Source organism: Sphaerodactylus townsendi, linkage group LG16, assembly GCF_021028975.2.
Source record: "Sphaerodactylus townsendi isolate TG3544 linkage group LG16, MPM_Stown_v2.3, whole genome shotgun sequence".
NCBI classification, from domain to species: domain Eukaryota; kingdom Metazoa; phylum Chordata; class Lepidosauria; order Squamata; family Sphaerodactylidae; genus Sphaerodactylus; species Sphaerodactylus townsendi.
The window spans coordinates 31,183,193-31,201,743 of record NC_059440.1 but is presented as its reverse complement, the minus strand read 5'-3'; the positions used below and the strand labels follow the sequence as shown (position 1 = coordinate 31,201,743).

The following is an 18,551-nucleotide window of genomic DNA, read 5'->3' as shown; positions in this document are numbered from 1 at the left end:
TCGGTTTCCTTGCGCGGAGGAAGGGGGGGGGGGGCGGAGAGGAGTTCGCCCTTAAGGGCGCTGAGGGCGGAGAGGCCGTTGAGCATGTGCAGAGCGCCGGCAGGACAGGGTCTCTGAAAGGATGCCGCGGCAGCGTTTTCCTGAGCACGTGGGGAGTGCTTTCTTTTGCACGGAACCAATGCCTGAAAAGGGTCTGCAAGAAAAATGGCCCGCTGAAGATTGGTGGCAGATGTTGGCTGGCCAGAGCCAAAGGACTTGATGGCTGGAGCAGTTGCAGAGAGAAGCTGTCTTGGGGGTTTCAAGAAATGCTGGCCCCTTTGGGAGTCTGCAGGGACATAGATGGTTGGGGCTTAAAGTCCTGGAGAGTCTTTGTCTTATTATGGTCCTGAGAGGGGGCTGTCCCTGAGCATGTGAAAAGTGCCTTTACCTGAGAAGAACGACTGCCACACTTTGCCCAAGGAACTCACCCTGTTTGTTAAGATAATGCAGAACAAAATCTTTCAGAGAAAAGTCATAAGGATCAAGCCTCTCAATTGTCCCTTAGCAGTTGGTGAATATAAGTTTAATATATAAATATATATATAAATGAATATTTTCCTAGCCATTGTGTTTCGCTCAAACATAGAGGGATTCCCCTTAAGATTCGAAATACCTTTTCCTTTCACAGAGCCACATTTGTGTATTTTTTAAAGAGCTAAGAATAATGCTGCTGACCACAAACACAACACGTTTTCCTCACAGAGAACGTATTTATTTATGTGTTTATATCATTCATACTCAGGTTTTTGCTCCAACAGAGCCTCTTACATGGTTATCTTCTGCATCTAATCCTCATGGGCGGGGTTTTTTAAAAAGTATTTAAGGGTGGTGTCTCTTGGTACATGCAAAATTCTATTTCCCTGAGCAGAACAAATCTTTTTGTTAAATGGTATATATGGGCAAAGTGCCCTTGGATACGTGTAGAACACAAATCTGACACACACACATCCCTCCCCCAATTCCTTCCCTATAACTGTTCTGGCAGCTTGTGGGGAGAATGAAGTGCTGACCAAGCCTGGTAGTGTGGAGGCTGCATGACAGGCAGGAATCTAATAGGTAAAGCTTTGGAGATGCAGGGATGAGGAAATTATTTGCAGTTGAATTTCTGTGTGTTAGGCAGCTGCGGATGTCAGAGTAGACTGCTCAGATCTCCCAACCCCCAAACAATCTCCTTTCAGTGCATATAGGGGTTTATTTGGGGGGGGGGGGGTTGCAGTGGGGACTGCAGAACCTGGAGGGACAGTTCCTCTGGAGTGAATAATCTAGGGCAGGGGTAGGGAACCTGCGGCTCGAGAGCCGCATGCGGCTCTTCTGCCCTTGCACTGTGGCTCCACGAGCCGAGCCGCTGGCCCCATCCTTGCCCGCCCTGCAGGCAGCAGGGGCGGGCGCACCAACTGCTCACAGTCGGCTGGGCCGCACCGTGGGCTTCCCCTCTTGCCCGCCCCGTTGGAGCGGGGCGGGCACTTTCCCGGCGGCCGGCAAGGCCAAGCCACCGGCTTCATCTTTGCCCGCCCTGCAGGCAGCAGGGCGGGCACATCCATGCACTTCTCAGAATGAACGGAGTAAAAGGTAAAAAAAAAACCCCTATATATATATATAGAGAGAGAGAGTAAACTTTATTTTAAATGTCAAAAATTATTTGCGGCTCCAAGTGTTTTCTTTTCCCATGGAAAATGGGTCCAAATGGCTCTTTGAGTGTTAAAGGTTCCCTACCCCTGATCTAGGGCTATGATCATGCATATGTAGAGTAAATGGACCCACAGGCGCAAACTGTGTTGAACGGGATCTACTCCATTCATTTCGATGCATTTAGACTGGAGCAGTTCTTGGGTTGTAAATATTTGGTTAATCAGTGGGGAGGGAAGAGGATGCACAAACTAATTTATTCTCATCATCACATTTGAATCCACATAAAGTGATAGCTATATGTGTTTATTTTTGAGGATTTGTGGGGCTTGGGTGTGTTTCTGTAATTAGGGTCTGAAAAATCAAATGGACTTTTCCTTCTGGCTGTGGCAGTGACATTTCTGGATTGGTATTGTAAAGTTTAGTGTCTCCAATGACTGAACTTTTGATCGTGTGCAAAGTTCTCATTTCAGTCAAAACTCTGTTGTTTCTTGAAAGTTTTGTAGAAAGAACCCATAATAATAATTCTAGCACAAATAATAATAATTCTAGCATAATTAAGCAGGGTGTCCAGAGTGCCATTTTGGATTTGGGCAAGCCACAAATCTTGACCTATCTGCTCCAGAGTAAACCCAACTCAATCAAACTGAGATCCTTTCAGACCTCTAAATACAGGCTTGTGTCCCACAGTTGAAATAAGTTTTTATTTTAAGGCCTGCCTTGGTAGCTTTCTGCTGCTGCAGCCCCACTCCTTCAGCACCTTGCATTTGGGACAGTCTCTGAATCTCAATGCCGGGAGGATGGATGTGTGTGTGTAAGACAGGATGGGTCTGGAGAGAGGAGGAGCCCCCCCCCCCCCTTCCTGCAAGAGGCGTGCTTATTGCGTGGCACAGCAGCTCTGGGACGACTGGGAGGGACTTGTAGAAAGCAGAGTTGCATCCCGTCCGCCTCTCCAAAAAAACTTTTCCTTTTTTTTCTGCAAGATCCGGTGCAAGGAGCCCATCCGAAGATGCCCCTCAGCTGTATCCTTCTACCGCTTCTGCTACTCCTCATCGCCGAGGGAGGTTGCGGCTCCCAGAAGCAGCAAGGTAAGGCTGGGGCTGGCCAGATCAGACAGGAATGGATACGCAGGCAGTGGGACTCTCCCCTCCCTTCTGCACCCACAGATAGATCCACCGGGTTAGACACTTACAAGGTTGTACCTTTTCACTCCACTGTAGTTATTCTGGTACGGCAGCACTTGCCTGCTTTGGCATTTACCATCTCTGGTACCTGTACACTTACTTGAAAGCAAGTTCTCTGGAAATCAGTTTCCAAGTGGGTACATTCAGGCTGGGGTGTATTACTTCCTCATGCAAATCACCCTTCTAGTTAGTGTCCAGAGTAACCATTGTTGGGGTGATCCTCTCTACCCCTTCTGCCTCACTCCCTACAAGATGCTTGCTTATGCACTATATTTCAGTGTACGCTCATAAATGGGGATAGAGAATCAAGAAGTGTTTTTTGTAAAGTAACAGAGAGTACGAAACTGTGGCACATCACAGCGTGTGATAGGACATCATTTCAAATGGAGCAGAAATCAACCCGTTCACATATCTTTTATGCAAATATATTGTTTATTTATCATGTTTCTAACCCACCCTCTTCAAAGGAGCTTAGGTGGCATAAGTGATTTTCCCTTCCTTATCGTTTTCCTATCAATTCTGCGAGGATTTAGAGAGCGCGTTTCTGGGCCATCTTTACTCTATACAATTGAATGGAAACTGTACTCCAGGATTCCCATAATCAATACACTCCAGTGGCAAATATTTGGGTTGGGGGTCAGGCGAATATAGCAGTGATGCGGAGGAGCACAGAACAGACACTCCCAGCACACTGCAAAAATATTTTTAAAGTATTTGGCATATGAAATTTTGCTAGCTTGACTATTGCTGTTGCACTGAGCGGGAACTGAAAGATAATTAAATTGCAATTCAATTTGCTGCAGAAAAGAAAACTCAAAAATGGGGGAGGCAGATCTCAGTCCATGTGCAAAGAAAAGAATCATAGGGCTAGAAACCCTTTCCTACTCCTGTGTGTGATCACGTGACTCCCGTGCATTCTGAAGAGATGTTGGCTTACCTCTTTTAAAAACTGGCACTACCAAAAAGTTCGCTATGTCAAAATATTTTGTAATGCATTTTTAACAATGAGATTTATTCAGAATGTATGTGCACAAAGTCCCATCCCTTTTTCCATCTGCCAAATGTCTTTCCCCTGTGACTCAGGATCTTTTTTAAAAAATCAACAAAAAGAAGGACTTTGCACAGGGCCGCTTATGTCGCCTGCTAACTTTTCCACATTCCAGCCACCTTGGAAGGCCGTACACTGGATTGCTTTTCTTCCCCTTGACTCAGAAATACGACACCTCCATCTGTCCTTTTGGGAGGCCTCTGATCCCACGCTGGAGTGGCCAGCTGCTTTTAGCAGAAGTCAGAGTTCCACTGAACAGTTCATAAAGAGTTGGTCCGAAAATGAATCTAGCCTGGGCTTTTGTCACTTAAATAGTGTGATAAGTTGTCTTCTCTTGTATATTTACTATTTTCTCTTTGGTGCCGAGAGGGAGAAGTAGGAGGCTGAGGTCTATCCTGAAAAAAGAACAGGGCACCCTCTTGAATCAGACCAAAGGGCTCTCTAGTCTGAAATCTTTCCAAATCTGCTAGTCATGCCCCATGGCTCTGGAACAGAGTTCAGGGGGCACCTACCCTCCTGGCAGCCCTTCAAAACAGAGCTTGTGCGGGGACCTAAGCTTGGCAAAGGAGGATTTCCTACTGGTTGGTTGGGGTATCGGTTGCTTTTAGTTTTGTTTTTAATGCATTGCTTTAATATTTGTTTTTACATAGTTGTTTTCTGCCTTGGGCCTGGGGATTCTGGGGTGAAAGACAGACATGTAAATATTTTAAGTAAATAAATAAAGTCAGTTGCCTCTGGAGAACACTCCAGCTGGGCAGGAAGTTTTCATCAGTAAAGACGAAAAATGCATGTCATACGCACAAAAAAATGCATGTCATACGCACAAAAAAAGTATGAATGCACAGTTCCCACAATACAACACAGCAGCAGTTGTTTTTTTCTTGCACGTCCAGCTTCACTGATCGATGCGCCAGATGGTTTGCCTTTACTTCTGGATGGATTTTCTGGGCACTCCGGACCAGTTTGGTTTCTGAATGAGGCTTGTGTGTGTTTGTTAAGAAGCCCTGGAAATGAAAAGTAGAGCATGCCAGCTGAACAGATACCATGTTAGATCCCTTTCCTGTTCCTTGTTCTTTCAACTATGGGCTTTAGTTAAAAAAAACTCTTGGTGCTGGAGTCTCATCACTGGATAGGAAAAAAACACCACTCTTCAGATTTCTAGTAGTTGACAGGCATTTGGGAAGCTCTTTAATTGATTATAGTGATGTTTGTTTGTTTGTTTTGTTTTATATCCGGTCCTTCCCCTTGCAGACTTGGGGCATCTACCACCAATTAAAAACCCACAAGTCATTCTGCAAGTTGACATGAGAGATAGATGTTTTGTTTTTTTACTTTCCTATCTATGAGAATGCAAAATCTGCTTTGCTAGCTGAGACTTAATCATGTCCAGCACCCTGTTGTGTACCCCCCAAACAGGCATCTTTGATTGGTGGGTCAGTCAGGAGGGCCTCCCCTGTGACCTTAGTTGGACTAGGACGAGATGCAGGTTTAAATCCTCCACTGAGCCATGAAGTTCACTGGATGACTTTGGGCCAGTAGCTTCTTCTCGGTCTAGTCTCCCTTGCTATGTTGCTGTGAGTCTCAAACAGAGGACAAGAGAACCATGTATACCATCCTGAGCTTTTGGCAGAAGGTGGGATTAAAAAGTGACAGGTAGGAATCCACTTGGCATATTTGGTTGAATATTAGCGGAATGCTTTGAATCAAAAACCAGCCTCGTGTGTGCCTCTTAATTCTCCTTGTTCTTCCTCTTCTACCCAGATAATTTATTGGTTCTAACTGTGGCCACCAAGGAGACAGAAGGATTCAGGCGGTTCCAGAGATCTGCTCAGTTCTTCAGCTACAAGATCCAGGTGATGCTAACAGGCTGTCTGAATTGAGAGTTCCACATTGTACCAGAATGAATACTACACAAACAAATTTCCCAGATTAGGAAAAAAATTGGACGGCCATCCCTATCTAATGCTTGGCTAGCAATGCAATCCTGCACATATTTATTCAGAAGTATGTCCCATTATTTTAAAGTGTTGCTTCCAGGTAAATGTGTACAGAATTGTATTTTTCAAGATACAGTTTTAATTACATTTTTTAAATCTGTAGAAGGCTGTTCAGCCACTCTGACAGTGGTGATTTTCATTCCCTACAATAGAGACAGAAGACTTTGATTGTTACTTCCACATTTGTGTACATAAAAATACTGACCGACTGAGATGAACCAGGAGGGCGTCTCCCTCACAGCGCTGGCAGGGCCTGGGTCTTGGGCTGGGCAGAGAGTGGCATGCTTAGAGGCAACCCAGAAGAGCGCTGCGGGAGGTGGCCAGAAAGATCAGATGCTCTGTGAAATCAGCTTTGGAAGGCTATTCAGACCAAGAAAACTTGGTCATTCTCTTCACAGAAAGGTGACTGGACTGCAGGTTTTGCTGTTGAGCCATTACCTCAAAACTGTGTGTATGTGTGGGTCCCCTGGGACAGACATAACTCTGGCACATCCTGGTTTGCAAATCAGGACTTCTGGAAGATAATCCCCTCTCTCATCTGGTTTCCCCTCTCTGCAACATGTCCTCCTTTCCCATCTTGTGTTGGTTTTAGCCACATTAAGCATTACTTGTGCTGGGGCAAACTGCAGTTAACACTGACCGAGATTGCTGGAACTTGCTCCTGCTTTTCAGTGCTAGTCTGCCTTTTTTTAGGTACGTGACAAATAAATCATGATGAAAGAAGCAAGCAGTTTTTAGCATTTTGTTTGCATCTTGTTCACACAGCTTGCAGCTTGGCAGGTGTTTGCCCTGACATTGCAAATAGGCCATGGACCCTGATACATTCAGACTGGGGTTGTCAACCTCTGGGTACTAGCTGGAGATCTCCTGGGATTACAGCTGATCTCCAGGCTTCAGAGATAAATTAAGATGGAGAAAACGGCCTCTTTGGAATCATAGAACCATAGAGTTGGAAGAGACCCCAAGGGCCATCAAGTCCAGTCCCGTGCAATCCAGGAACACACAGTCAAAGCACTCCTGACAGTTGCCCATCCAGCCTCTCTTTAAAAACCTCTGTGGACTCTGTGGCATTGTACCCCATTGAAATCCTTCTCTCCCCAAATCCCACCCTCCTCAGGCTCCACCCAAAAAATCTCCAGGTACCCCCCCCCCCACCGAGCTGCAGTTGGCAACCCTTATTCAGATGAAGCTCTGAACAAAGCTTACCCACCCTTGGGGGCCTTTTTGTCATGGAGGTGTATGCCCTCCTTCCCACCCAAGATCTTGAGCCCTTCTGTGGCACATCCCAGTGAAGGAGGAGGATCGTTCAGTGGCAGGCGGGCTATACCACGCTCTGCCTCCTTCAGCAGGGGTAATTTCTTGTTCTTTTTCCTCCCGCTCCCCCTTCCCCCCATTGCAGTTACGATGTTGTCTTTGCATCGGGGCCCGCAGAGCTGTTAAAGAAGTTCAGGCAGGCTAAGTCCAAAGTGGTCTTCTCGTCAGAGACTCTCATCTACCCTGACCGGAGACTGGAAGCTAAATACCCGCAGGTCCGAGACGGGAAGCGATTCCTGGGGTCTGGAGGTGAGAAGGGGATCAGCGGTGGGCATTCAGGGTTGGAAAGAAGCAGAATTTAGCTCTGAAGTCATTGGGCTTAGAAGGATGCAACTCTGCTTTGCATGGCTCTGTTAAACTATGATGCGGGTAAAGGGGGGGAGGTGAACTGGGAGGGTGCTGGAATTCTGGAGGCCCCACCCTGTGCTCCTTTGGTTTTGGTCCTTGCAGCAGAAAACGCCAATAGGTTTTGAGGATTTCCTTTATAGCGAGGTGTAGAACTGTGTTCTTCTTGAAACAATGGAAACTCTTCAGTCTGCAGCCACCCCGTTGTAGGAATCAAAAACAGTTTTTAAAATGTATTTTCTTGGATCTGTAGAATTACACAAAAGCTACGTTTCATCAAGTGAAACATAAACCAAGCGAAGTATGTTTCTGCAGAGAAAGCGTGGTGGATTTCTGAAGCCAAATGTTTTTAATTGTTTTCAGTAGAGGTCTGGTAAGTTTCTTGAAGAAAATTGCAGTTCAGTTTTGCCTGATGAAGGACCTGGCTGATTTCTGCAGCTGCAGCAGAACGCCCAGCACCAGCCATGATCTTTTCTCCATTAATATTTCTTGCTCTGTTAAATGAAGTGGACAGTGCCTGCATCAGTAAACCTCCCATGGCCTTCCTGACAGAGCAGGCGGTTTATCAGCGGATAGGTGCATTACCAGAGAAAGATAAGTGCAGTTGAAGACGGCTTGGCACAGCAGACAAATAACTCCACACCACACAGTAGCTTCACTTCAAAGAAGGAATTTTACTTTCAGGTGCAAGCTATATACAGTGAACATCAAGGAACAAACCGGCAGCATGCCTCGCAGTAAACAAGAATCCCTAACAGATATTGTGCACTGATAGTGCTCTGCTGATATACAAACACTGCCCAATCACTGGCAAGGTCACAGCACCGGATCAGACTGGTTTGGTTCAGTTGCATCAGGCTTTTGCCAACTGACCCTGGATGACAGGTGCTGTCATTTAGATCACCAAGATCTGTGCACAAGATGCACACCATATTTACTTTGTTTCCCTGACACTTCCTTCTCTCCCTCCCTGCAGGGTTCATTGGCTACGCTCCGTATCTCCTCAAACTTGTGGCAGATTGGCAAGGGCATGATAGTGACAGCGATCAACTCTATTATACCAGTGTCTTCTTAGATCCAGAAAAGCGGGTGAGCACAGAACAGTGAAAACTGTGATGTATGTGCAGTGTGACTCACGCTGCTGAGTGTGTGTTCAGTGGTGAAAAACCCTCCTCTGGACTGTCACGCTAGTAAAAATGGGATCACCCCCATCAGCCTGTGTCCTGTGGGAGAAGAGTTGGATGTAAATGTGAGAATGAATGAATGTGGAAAATCAGGCACTGTGTCAGTCATCAGAAATTGACCCATGGCCCACAAGTTGCCTTGTGTGCATCCCCAGTGTAAATAATTCTGCCTCTGGACAGACCTCTTTGGTCCCTTTGCAATCCTTATTCTGTTGTTTTTTCCATAACAGGGAAACATCAATATCTCTTTGGATCACAAGTGTCGGATCTTCCAAAACCTGAATGGCGCTCTAGGTAAGAAACTACGGAAAGAGACCTGAGTCCTTGAAGCAATCATTTGAAATGTGCTTAACCTGATACATTATGGAAGCTTTTTTTGGTAGAGATGGGAGAGTTCTGGAAAGATCCAGCAACCTAAAAGTCCTTGCTCCATTTTGCAGAGTAGAGGCAGAAGGACTCCCCCCAACCGCTGCCCACAATTGCTTTCTTGCCTGGCCTCTTGGATCTCAACGCAGGTTAAATGAAGGGGTCAACCTCTGGGTGTGGAAGAAGGGAGAGGTTGTAGATGCAAGTTGTAACTAAATCTATGCATGCAGCTTTGGCAGAACTCTAAAGAGTAGCAATCAGGGAAGGGAAATACTTTGCAGATTCAGGTTGTTGTTTGGTTTGGTGGCAGAAAAGAGATACCTGCAGCCAACACAAGGAAATACCTGCTTGCTAACTGTCATCCCCATGGTTTCTTAGAGATGATTTAGAGTAGAGTCACAAGAGCCTCTAAGCATGGGGCAAACCCGTGGCACATTTAATTCTGTGTTCCATCTTCTGGCTAGCCAGCCAGATACCTCAAGGGAAGCTCATGAATACAGCATGATGGGGACAGGGCTAGTGCTGGAGAATGGAGTGGTCAGAAGATAGGGAAAGAGAAGAAAATGATACATTTGGCTTTTGAAGTGGGGGAGCTCCCTAGAGCTAGGTTAGACAAGCTCCTGGACTGCACAGCTTGTAGCATTCTTGAAATCTTAAAAGCAACCATTGGGTGGGGGGGGGTTTAATCAGAGGTATGATTTGCATGTATGGGACAGGAGAGAGGTGTAGTGGTTAAAAGCAGGTGGACTCTAATCTGGAGAACCAGGTTTGATTTCCTCACTCCTTCACATGACTGTTATCTGGTGAGCCAGATATGTTTCCGCACTCCTACATTCCTGCTGGGTGATCTTGGTCTAGTCACAGTTCTTCGGAACTCTTTCAGTCCCACCTGCCTCACATGGTGTCTGTTGTGAGCAGGAAAGTTTGTCAGCCCCTTCAAGACTCCTTACAGGAGAGAAAAGGGGGGGAGTATAACTCTCAACTCTTCTTCTTCTTTCTTTCCTTGTACCTGCTTTTCTCAGACCAAAATGTCAGGTTGCCCTAGACGTCCCTGTGACTTCTCAAAGCCAAGAATGGCTCCGGCATCCATTCTTTCTTTTCCTCTGAAAACCATATGTCCTAGCAGCAAGCCTTCCATGGCAAATTAATCTGATCTCTCCCTCTTTCCTCCCCCACCCCTTTTTAAAGATGAGGTGGTCCTAAAATTCGAAAACGGTCGAGTGAGAGCACGAAACCTGGCATTTGACACTCTCCCGGTTGTGGTTCATGGCAATGGCCCTACCAAGGTAAACGAAGTCTCCAAGGAGAAGATTAGAACAAGTGTTCTTTTGATTGCAGTGGGGCAGCAGAATCGGAGGCAGGGCTGGGTACCTGAGGCACTGGGGGAAACCTGAATCCTTGGCCCTGAATAAGTTATTCAAATAAATATGTATATGATCATGCAAGGGGACCTATTTATTTTGCAGAATTTATTTCCGCCACTTGCAGCACAGGTGTAGTTCAAGGTATGACAGTTTGACAGTCTTCTGCTTACTCGCTGGATCTGTGGGAAGGGTCATAGAGCTCAGATTCAGTCTCTGGCATCTGAGACTTTGGAGAGCAGGAGTGGAAATGGTCTCTGCCAAGAGTCTGGAGAGTTACTACCAGGCAGAACAGGCAGTACTTCGTTAAATGTTCCAGTGGCTTGATTTGGTACTAGGCTAAGGTGACCAGATGGTCACCTTTGTGAACCGGGACGGGGTAGGCAGCTGTGCGCGCCCAGAAGGCAGTGCGGCAGCCTCCCCAAAAATCGAGACAAATTAAAGAACCCGCGGGACGTGGGACAAATCGTTTGAAGGCTGGACTGTCCCACCAAAAGCAGGACGTCTAATCAGCCTATACTAGGCAGATCCACTGGATATTGCCCTCACTTATTGAAGCACATCAGAGCAGCCATTATTGACTAGAAACACACTTTGTTTGGTTTGACCTTTTTACTGGTGATCATGCGAATGCAGAGGACACAGAGATCCTATAGGACTGGCAAGAACCAAACTACTAGAGGTCGGGGCATTACGACAATAGAGTTGGATCTCAGTCTCCTCTGCTTCCACTCGCCCACTGTAAATTAATCCACGATGCTTTGAGTAGTGTGTGCCACGGCTAGAGTCCAGGTGCATCCCTTCTTTCCATTCTGGCCTGATCCACATCTTCAGTTTCTCTTTCTCAAGAGGGAGAGAAAGGTACAGTTGGTGTAATCATAGCTCCAGGGGGAAATGAGCTTCATGAATTTGAGTGTTCTCTCTCTTTCTCTCTCTTGCTTCTCAAAGTTGCAGTTAAATTACCTGGGAAACTATATCCCACAAACCTGGACCTTCGAAACAGGCTGCACTGTTTGCAGTGAAGGCCTGAGGAACCTCTCTCGCCTCAAAGTAAGAGCTAACACCGAATCTGGTCGGTGGGTGGGCAGCTGGAAGTTCAAAGGCAGGCTTGTCTTTGAGGTCTAAACGGGCTCTGGGTTCTCTTGTTTCTCTCTTGCCACTTTGTAAAGAACCCTGGGATTTGTAGTTTTGTTAAAATGGGAGGCTGGCTAGAGATCTTCCAGCTTCCAGCTCCAGTAGAACTGAAGTTCCAGGGTCTGGATCTCTCAGAATGCTTTTTGCACTCATTTCAGGACGATGCTCTGCCCATGGTTCTGATTGGCATCTTTATTGAGCAGCCCACCCCTTTCCTCAACCCGTTTTTCCAAAGGCTGCAGAAGCTCCACTACCCGAAGAAACGGATCCAGCTCTTCATCCACAATCACGTGAGTAACGTCATCCTTGGGAAGGGGAGACCCGTCCCAGGCTGCTGCCTCCTTCCCTGCCTGAGCCCACAATCCTGGCTTGACCTGCTGAACTTCCACACTGGGCTGGCTTTTTGTGGTGGGTTTCTTGAAAAGGCAAAACACGGAGAGGGAGCAGATGGTGGCTTTTTCTTGGCAACTGTGAAGCCTGCTGAAAGCATCCCTCTGGCTCTGATGCAACGGGCATCCTTTCAATTTGTGTGCAGGAAGAGCATCACCTCTCCCAGGTGGATGAGTTTTTAGAGGAACACGGAGAAGAATATCACGCCGTCAAAGTGATTGGGCCAGACGATCATGTGGAGAATGCTGACGCACGGAATATGGGCATGTAAGTGGCTGAGGACCAGGTTTGATCCCCCACTCCTCCACATGAGTGACGGAGTCTTATCTGGGGAACCAGATGTGTTTCCCCACTCCTACATTCCTGCTGGGTGTCCTTGGGCTAGTCACAGTTTTTAGGAACTCTCTCAGCCCCACCTGCCTCTCCAGGTGTCTGTTGTGGGGAGAAGAGGGGAATAAGTTTGTAAGTCCCTTTAAGTCTCCTTACGGGACAGAAAGATATTCTTCTTCTTTTTCTGGAAATTGAAACTGTGATCAGACATTTGCTTGTGGGCAAGAGAGGAGAAAAATCTGAATCACCAGTGGTGTTTGAAAATAGCCTTTGCTTATACAAGGCCACGTATTTTACTTGGCCGTTAAAAAGAAAAGTGGGTAGCCATTGCTGGGAAGTCCGTTGAATGGAATGCTATCAGAGACTTGAAAGGATAATATACCCTCTGCCTTGCCAAATCCATCGGGAAGCCTGAATTGACTATACCTGTCACAGCCCTAGGTAAGCTAAAGTCACCTTCTCAGTCCATCCGCTGGCCACTGCAAACAGCACACATCATGTTCTTCTCAGGCCTTGACCTGTGTATGTTTGGCCCTTCTCTAGTGATCTGTGCAGGCAGGATCCTGCTTGTGAATATTACTTTAGCATCGATGCTGAAACGGTGGTGAAAAACCCGGACACGCTGCGAATCCTGATGGAACAGAACAAGTGAGTTCCTGAGTCAGGTTTTTCCTTCTGTAAGGGTTGTGGGTTTGGTAAGGCCTAGGAGAAGACCAGATCCAACCCTTCTGCTCTGTGCCATTTTCCAGTCCTAAGCTGACCCTGGGGGAAACTAGTGTGTACTGATGGTTACGTGTCAATTTCCCAGCTGGGAAAATGCACATCTCTTTGGCTGTTTCAGATTGGGAACACGGTTGTCGAACATTGTCCTTCGGATTTGTGTCCACTCGCTCACTAAGTTCCACTTATTCTGTTCTTTGCGCTTCCTTCTTCCTCTACCCTGCAGGTTTGTGATTGCCCCGCTTGTTGGCCGCTTGGGGAAGCTGTGGTCCAATTTCTGGGGTGCCTTGAGCGCTGATGGTTACTATGCCCGCTCAGAGGACTACATCGATATCGTCCAGGGGCGGAGAATGTGAGTATCAAGAGAAACACTAGAGACTGGCAGATGCAGGTGAAACGTCAAGAGAAAATGCTACTGGAACACGGCCATACGGCCTGGAAAGCCCACAACACTCCTGTGATTCCGGCCGTGAAAATCTTCATCAGTACATAGTGAAAGTGCTTTTTTCTGATCCTGCTCTCCCAATTCTCCTTTTCTTGCTTTTTCTCAGTGGGGTCTGGAATGTCCCATACATCTCTAGCATCTACCTGATCAAAGGCAGCATCCTTAGATCTGAACTTGCCCAAGCTGTTCTCTTCCATAGCGGGAAACTAGATGCAGACATGGCTTTCTGCCACAACATCCGGGAGCAGGTTAGTCTGGCCTTTCCTGCGAGAAGGAGGAGTGAGGCGGCTTGAAAAGGCCTGTGTGTTTCTGCAGCACTCACTGCAGAGGGTTTTGCCTTGCAGCAGCTAGTTTGTTTTCCTTTGCATCCTGCAGGGCATCTTCCTGTTCGTGACAAATCAGCAGCACTTTGGGCACATCCTGTCCTTGGAAAACTTCTGAATTTACGCATCTCTATTGACCTTTGGCAGATCTTTAGCTTAACAGCAAGAGGTGAGGGAATTCGAGAGCAGACGCTGGGAACTGCCACCCGCTCTGCATCCATGTTCAGTGGGAAGCCCAAAACTTCTGCAGGTCAAAGGGGCCAGGTAGAAAAGAAGCAGGGATGGGCACCTGCGGAACTGGAGGTGAGAAGTGTAATTAAGTCGCAGCCTACTTATGGTGATCTCTCCTGAGGTTTCCAAGGTCAGAGGTGAACAGAGGTGGTTTGCCGTTGCCTGCCTCTGCATAGCAACCCCAGATTTCCTTGGTGGTCTCCCATCTAAGTCCTAACCAGAGTAAACCCTGCTTAGCTTCCAAACTCTGACAACCGTCTAGGTCAGGGCACTACATAAGTAATCAGAGACAAAGAGAGATGCTAGTTCAGTCGTGTCCATAAGACTAATGCCTCCGGCAGCAGAGGGACACATAGCAGGGCCTCTCCACACAATCCCAGGGTCACTGTGGGCTGATTTGGAGAGGGCAACTGGCATCGTCATACTTAGTTGAAAAGACAGGCTTACTTTTTCATTTGTTCTATCACAGGACTGGAAGGAAAAATACATCCACGAAAACTACACAGCGGCCTTAAAAGGCAAGGGAGTAGAAACGGTACGTAGCCCCAACCTCATTGAAGGTCCAGATTAGTTGGGGTCTGGCAGTGGGGAGGCCAACTCCTGTATGCAAGGGTGTTGCCCTTATTTTCTTCCTTCCCCTTCCTCTTTTTACTGACTCAGCTCTCACAGCTTCTCTGTCTTCTTAGCCCTGCCCAGATGTGTACTGGTTTCCTCTGTTCACCAATGTTGCTTGTGACGAACTGGTAGAGGAGATGGAGAATTTTGGCCAATGGTCCAGGGGAGACAACTCGGTAAGGCAGTCCTGCGGATAAAACGACAGTGGATACTAGCACCCTGACATATTTCTGCTACTCTACAAGGCCCACAATTCCATTTGTGGCACATCAAAGTCCTGAAAGGGGGGGGTGGCAGGTGGGTTCCTTCCCCCCTTTCATACAACATTCACTTCATGGTCACCTGGGGATCACTGACTCACCCCAGGTAACTGTTGGGAGGAGGAAATGGGAGGTCTCATCTACCACTGACAATTTCATAAGACCTCTTCTTTGACCAGCGGGGTTAGTCCTGGAGAGGAGCAGTTATGCCAAAGCTTTTGGTTTGAAATCACTAGAGTTAGGTAGTGAGGCTCTGGCTAAGGTCACCTTTTGTGGAATAACATTGCAGGACAACAGGATTCTGGGGGGGTACGAGAACGTGCCAACAATCGACATCCACATGAACCAGATCAACTTTGAGCGCGAGTGGTACAAATTTCTCCTGGACTTCATCGCGCCCATCACAGAGAAGCTGTACCCTGGATACTACACCAAAGTAAGGCCCATTTTTAAATATTTATGTGCATAACAATATGTATGAATAACGACAACAGCAATAATAGTATGTGAAAGGCACGACTGGAACAGTATTTCAACACTGAAGAAGGAACTAGTGATAACAGTAGCAAGTGGTGTTCTGTAGGTGGCATAATTACATCAATAGCAAGGATGTGATTACATCATAAAGAATTTGAATAATTAATGAAGTATTTAAAATATTTAAGTTTCGCCTGCTCGGTCCAGCAGAATGGAGCTGTAGTTCAGAGGTTTTTTTTAGAGATTTGATGTAGATGTTTCAGTGGTTTCAGAGTAGATTCTGAAGTTGGTTGTATAAAATGGACCATTGGTTATTTTAAGATGAGAAGTCAGGAAGAAGAAGAGTTTGGACTTGTACTCTGCCTTTTCTCTCCTGTTAAGGAGTCTCAAAACGGCTTACAAGCTCCTTCCCTTCCTCTCCCTGCAACAGACGCCTTGTGGAGCTGAGAGGGTTCAAAGAGAACTGTGACTAGCCCAAGGTCACCCAGCAAGCTTCATGTGTAGGAGCGGGGGAACAAATCCCATTCACAGATAAGAGCTCACTGCTCGTGTGGAGGAATGGGGAATCAAACCCGGTTGTCCAGATTAGAGTCCACCTGCTCTTAAGCACTGCACCACACTGGCACTCTGGAGGTCCCAGATCTAAATAAACTATTTGTTTTCATGTAAGCTCTTTGATTTTTCTTCCCAAAGGCCTGGCAAATGCGCTGCTTTTCCTCTGGTACCTGGCTGGCTGCCTCTCGGGTGTCATAGATCCACATAGGGCTGGTACAGTTCATGGTGTTCTGTCTTCCCCTGCAGACCCAGTTTGAGCTGGCCTTTGTGGTTCGGTATAAACCTGACGAGCAGCCGTCGCTGATGCCACACCACGACGCATCCACTTTCACAATCAACGTTGCCTTAAACAGTGTAGGGGTTGACTATGAGGTGAGTCACTGCCAGGAGTACCTTGTGACAAGACGGGCAGCTGCTTGACTCAGAAAGAGAAGGCAGCCTTGGTGTAGGTTTGGGGGAGACGTAAGTCGAGATAGTAGCCCCACTCCGCCTCCCATCTGGCTGGAGGCAGATTTAGGCTCCCAAAGATAGTGAAGTTTAAATTTTGACAGCCTTTTCTATGAAATTCCTGGAAGAGGGATAGCCAGGGAGTTGTTTTGGACGTGGAAAGGGACAAACTTTGAACCTGTAACATCCCCTTTCCTCTACATTTTCTCCATAAAAGTCAAGCCCCTGTGAACATTCAGGGCTGATTCTTGTTTTCTGTACTCTGCAGGGCGGAGGCTGCCGGTTCTTGCGCTACAACTGCTCCGTCAGAGCACCCCGGAAAGGCTGGACCCTCATGCACCCAGGTCGCCTGACCCATTACCACGAAGGCCTCCCCACCACCAAAGGGACCCGTTACATTGCCGTGTCTTTTCTCGATCCATAGAGATGCGCTTTCTGAAAAGAGAACACGAGGAATATCATATCAGATTTTGCACCAAAAGAAAACATCTTGGAAACTTTTTCACCAGGATACGTATTTGTGTTATAATTTCACACCCACACAGCTTCTCTAGATTGGACCCCCTCCTGTTTCTGATTCATGTTCCTTAACTTGGATTTCTACTCTGCAACAGGGGGGCGGGGGTCATCTTGGTTTGACCATTCTGCTGTTGTTTTGAAGAGGTGGGGAAGACACCTACCCCACCTGCTCCATCTCTACTTTCTCCAGTCTGCAAACAAAAACTCGTTTCTGTTGGAAAGAACAAAGCTTGAAGCCGCAGCATAGTTGAGAGCTGTGAAGGATTGCAAGGTCCTTGCGTGGTGCTATTTTTAGTGAATTTATTTTTAGTGCATCTGAATGCTCGTGAATCCTTTGTAACTGAAGAAAGGGATTCTCTCCAGTCAGTTATGCCAAAGCAAATGCCCAGAGAATGCCTCTCGGTTAGAAGTCGCTCCCAAAGTTGGAAGCATTCCACAATCCATAGCAGAATATGTGAACTCTCTTCAACTGGAGTTTGCCCCATTTTCTGTAAGGAAGACACCAGATCCAGGTGTGGCTGAAGGCATTTTGCAGACCCACCTGCCCTCCTCCGGCCAGGTGGGTTCTGCTGCAAGAGCCTATTTAACGTGGAACGGGAGGGAGGGCACAGGAGAGGGCAAAGGGCCTTCTAAGCCCCTTCTAAGCCCATCTTCCCTGAACCTTGGAAGCTGGGTGGTGGCAGCCAGTTCATTATCCCCAGTTTAACCAGCTCAAGCTAGGCTGCTAGTTTTATAAATTCTCACTTCTGGAGAGCCTCTGAACTTGTGAAGAGATCTTTGCTTTCCAGTGGAGAAAACATGTTATTTTTCTAAAACATGTCAGTGGGTTCCAGTTCAAAATGGATCATGAACAGTGTTCTTTTGTCTTCTGGCCTGTTTGAAATATCAGTGTATGGAATAGGATATAGTGCCTCTGAGCATGCGCCAAGTGCCTCTGCTTCTGCATAGTGCCATCTTTATTTTAAATCATGCAAATAAGAATACTTGACAGCTGCAGTTCTACTTTGGCATCACGTTCGTTTTTTCTGGCAGCCACTGGGCAGAAGGAGAGGAGTCTGGCTGGACCATTACAGCAATGTGAGTGACAAATGCACCTGTGCTCCAATTACGTGCGCAGTTGTTTCTTTGCACTTTTGTGCTGTGTTCAAAGCTGCTCAGATCCAGCACTGGTGAGAAGCTTTCCAAGAGCCGCACGTATTTATTCAATAGAATCAACCCTTATTTTAGATGTATTAAAAATCACTTAGAGGGTCTAGGTGTACAGAGTTTCAACTGGAGATTTTTACATTAAACCTTTTACAAAAACAGCCAAATCTTTGATGCTGGTGATTCCTTTGTATGCATGCAGGCAGTTTTCTAGAGCACATTTGTGTGATCAATCTCGTCACCTTTATTGGAGAAATTATTGAAAGCTTGGGAGGTTACTTGCTGTCTTTATTCTGTGCAGAGGAGTCCACACACCCCTGGAGCATCTGCGCCAGTGAAGCTGCATAGGAATATCTCAAGATACACACACACACACCCCAATCCCTGAGTATTGATTGTTGGGGCCTTTGTACTTTGTGAGTTCTCTGGAAGCATTTCATGGAAACAGAATTCTAGGCCAAATGCAGTGTGATCCAGCAGAGCAGTTCTTACTGA

The 18,551-nt window shown here is 46.8% G+C and overlaps 1 protein-coding gene across 1 annotated transcript; it reads left to right on the top strand.

The window, feature by feature from the left end:
- Window positions 1-12: 12 nt before the first annotated feature.
- Window positions 13-18,217, top strand: PLOD1 (procollagen-lysine,2-oxoglutarate 5-dioxygenase 1). Its single transcript, XM_048518930.1, is given in 22 exon segments — window positions 13-550; window positions 2,649-2,753; window positions 5,659-5,766; window positions 6,145-6,236; window positions 6,238-6,296; window positions 7,294-7,457; window positions 8,530-8,642; window positions 8,968-9,031; window positions 10,292-10,389; window positions 11,413-11,514; window positions 11,757-11,888; window positions 12,134-12,255; window positions 12,862-12,966; window positions 13,265-13,390; window positions 13,590-13,731; window positions 13,859-13,919; window positions 13,922-13,969; window positions 14,505-14,572; window positions 14,724-14,828; window positions 15,202-15,348; window positions 16,191-16,316; window positions 16,660-18,217. Coding segments are annotated over 22 exon segments (2,310 nt in total). The 5' UTR covers window positions 13-483; the 3' UTR covers window positions 16,816-18,217.
- The last annotated feature ends 334 nt before the right edge of the window (window positions 18,218-18,551 follow it).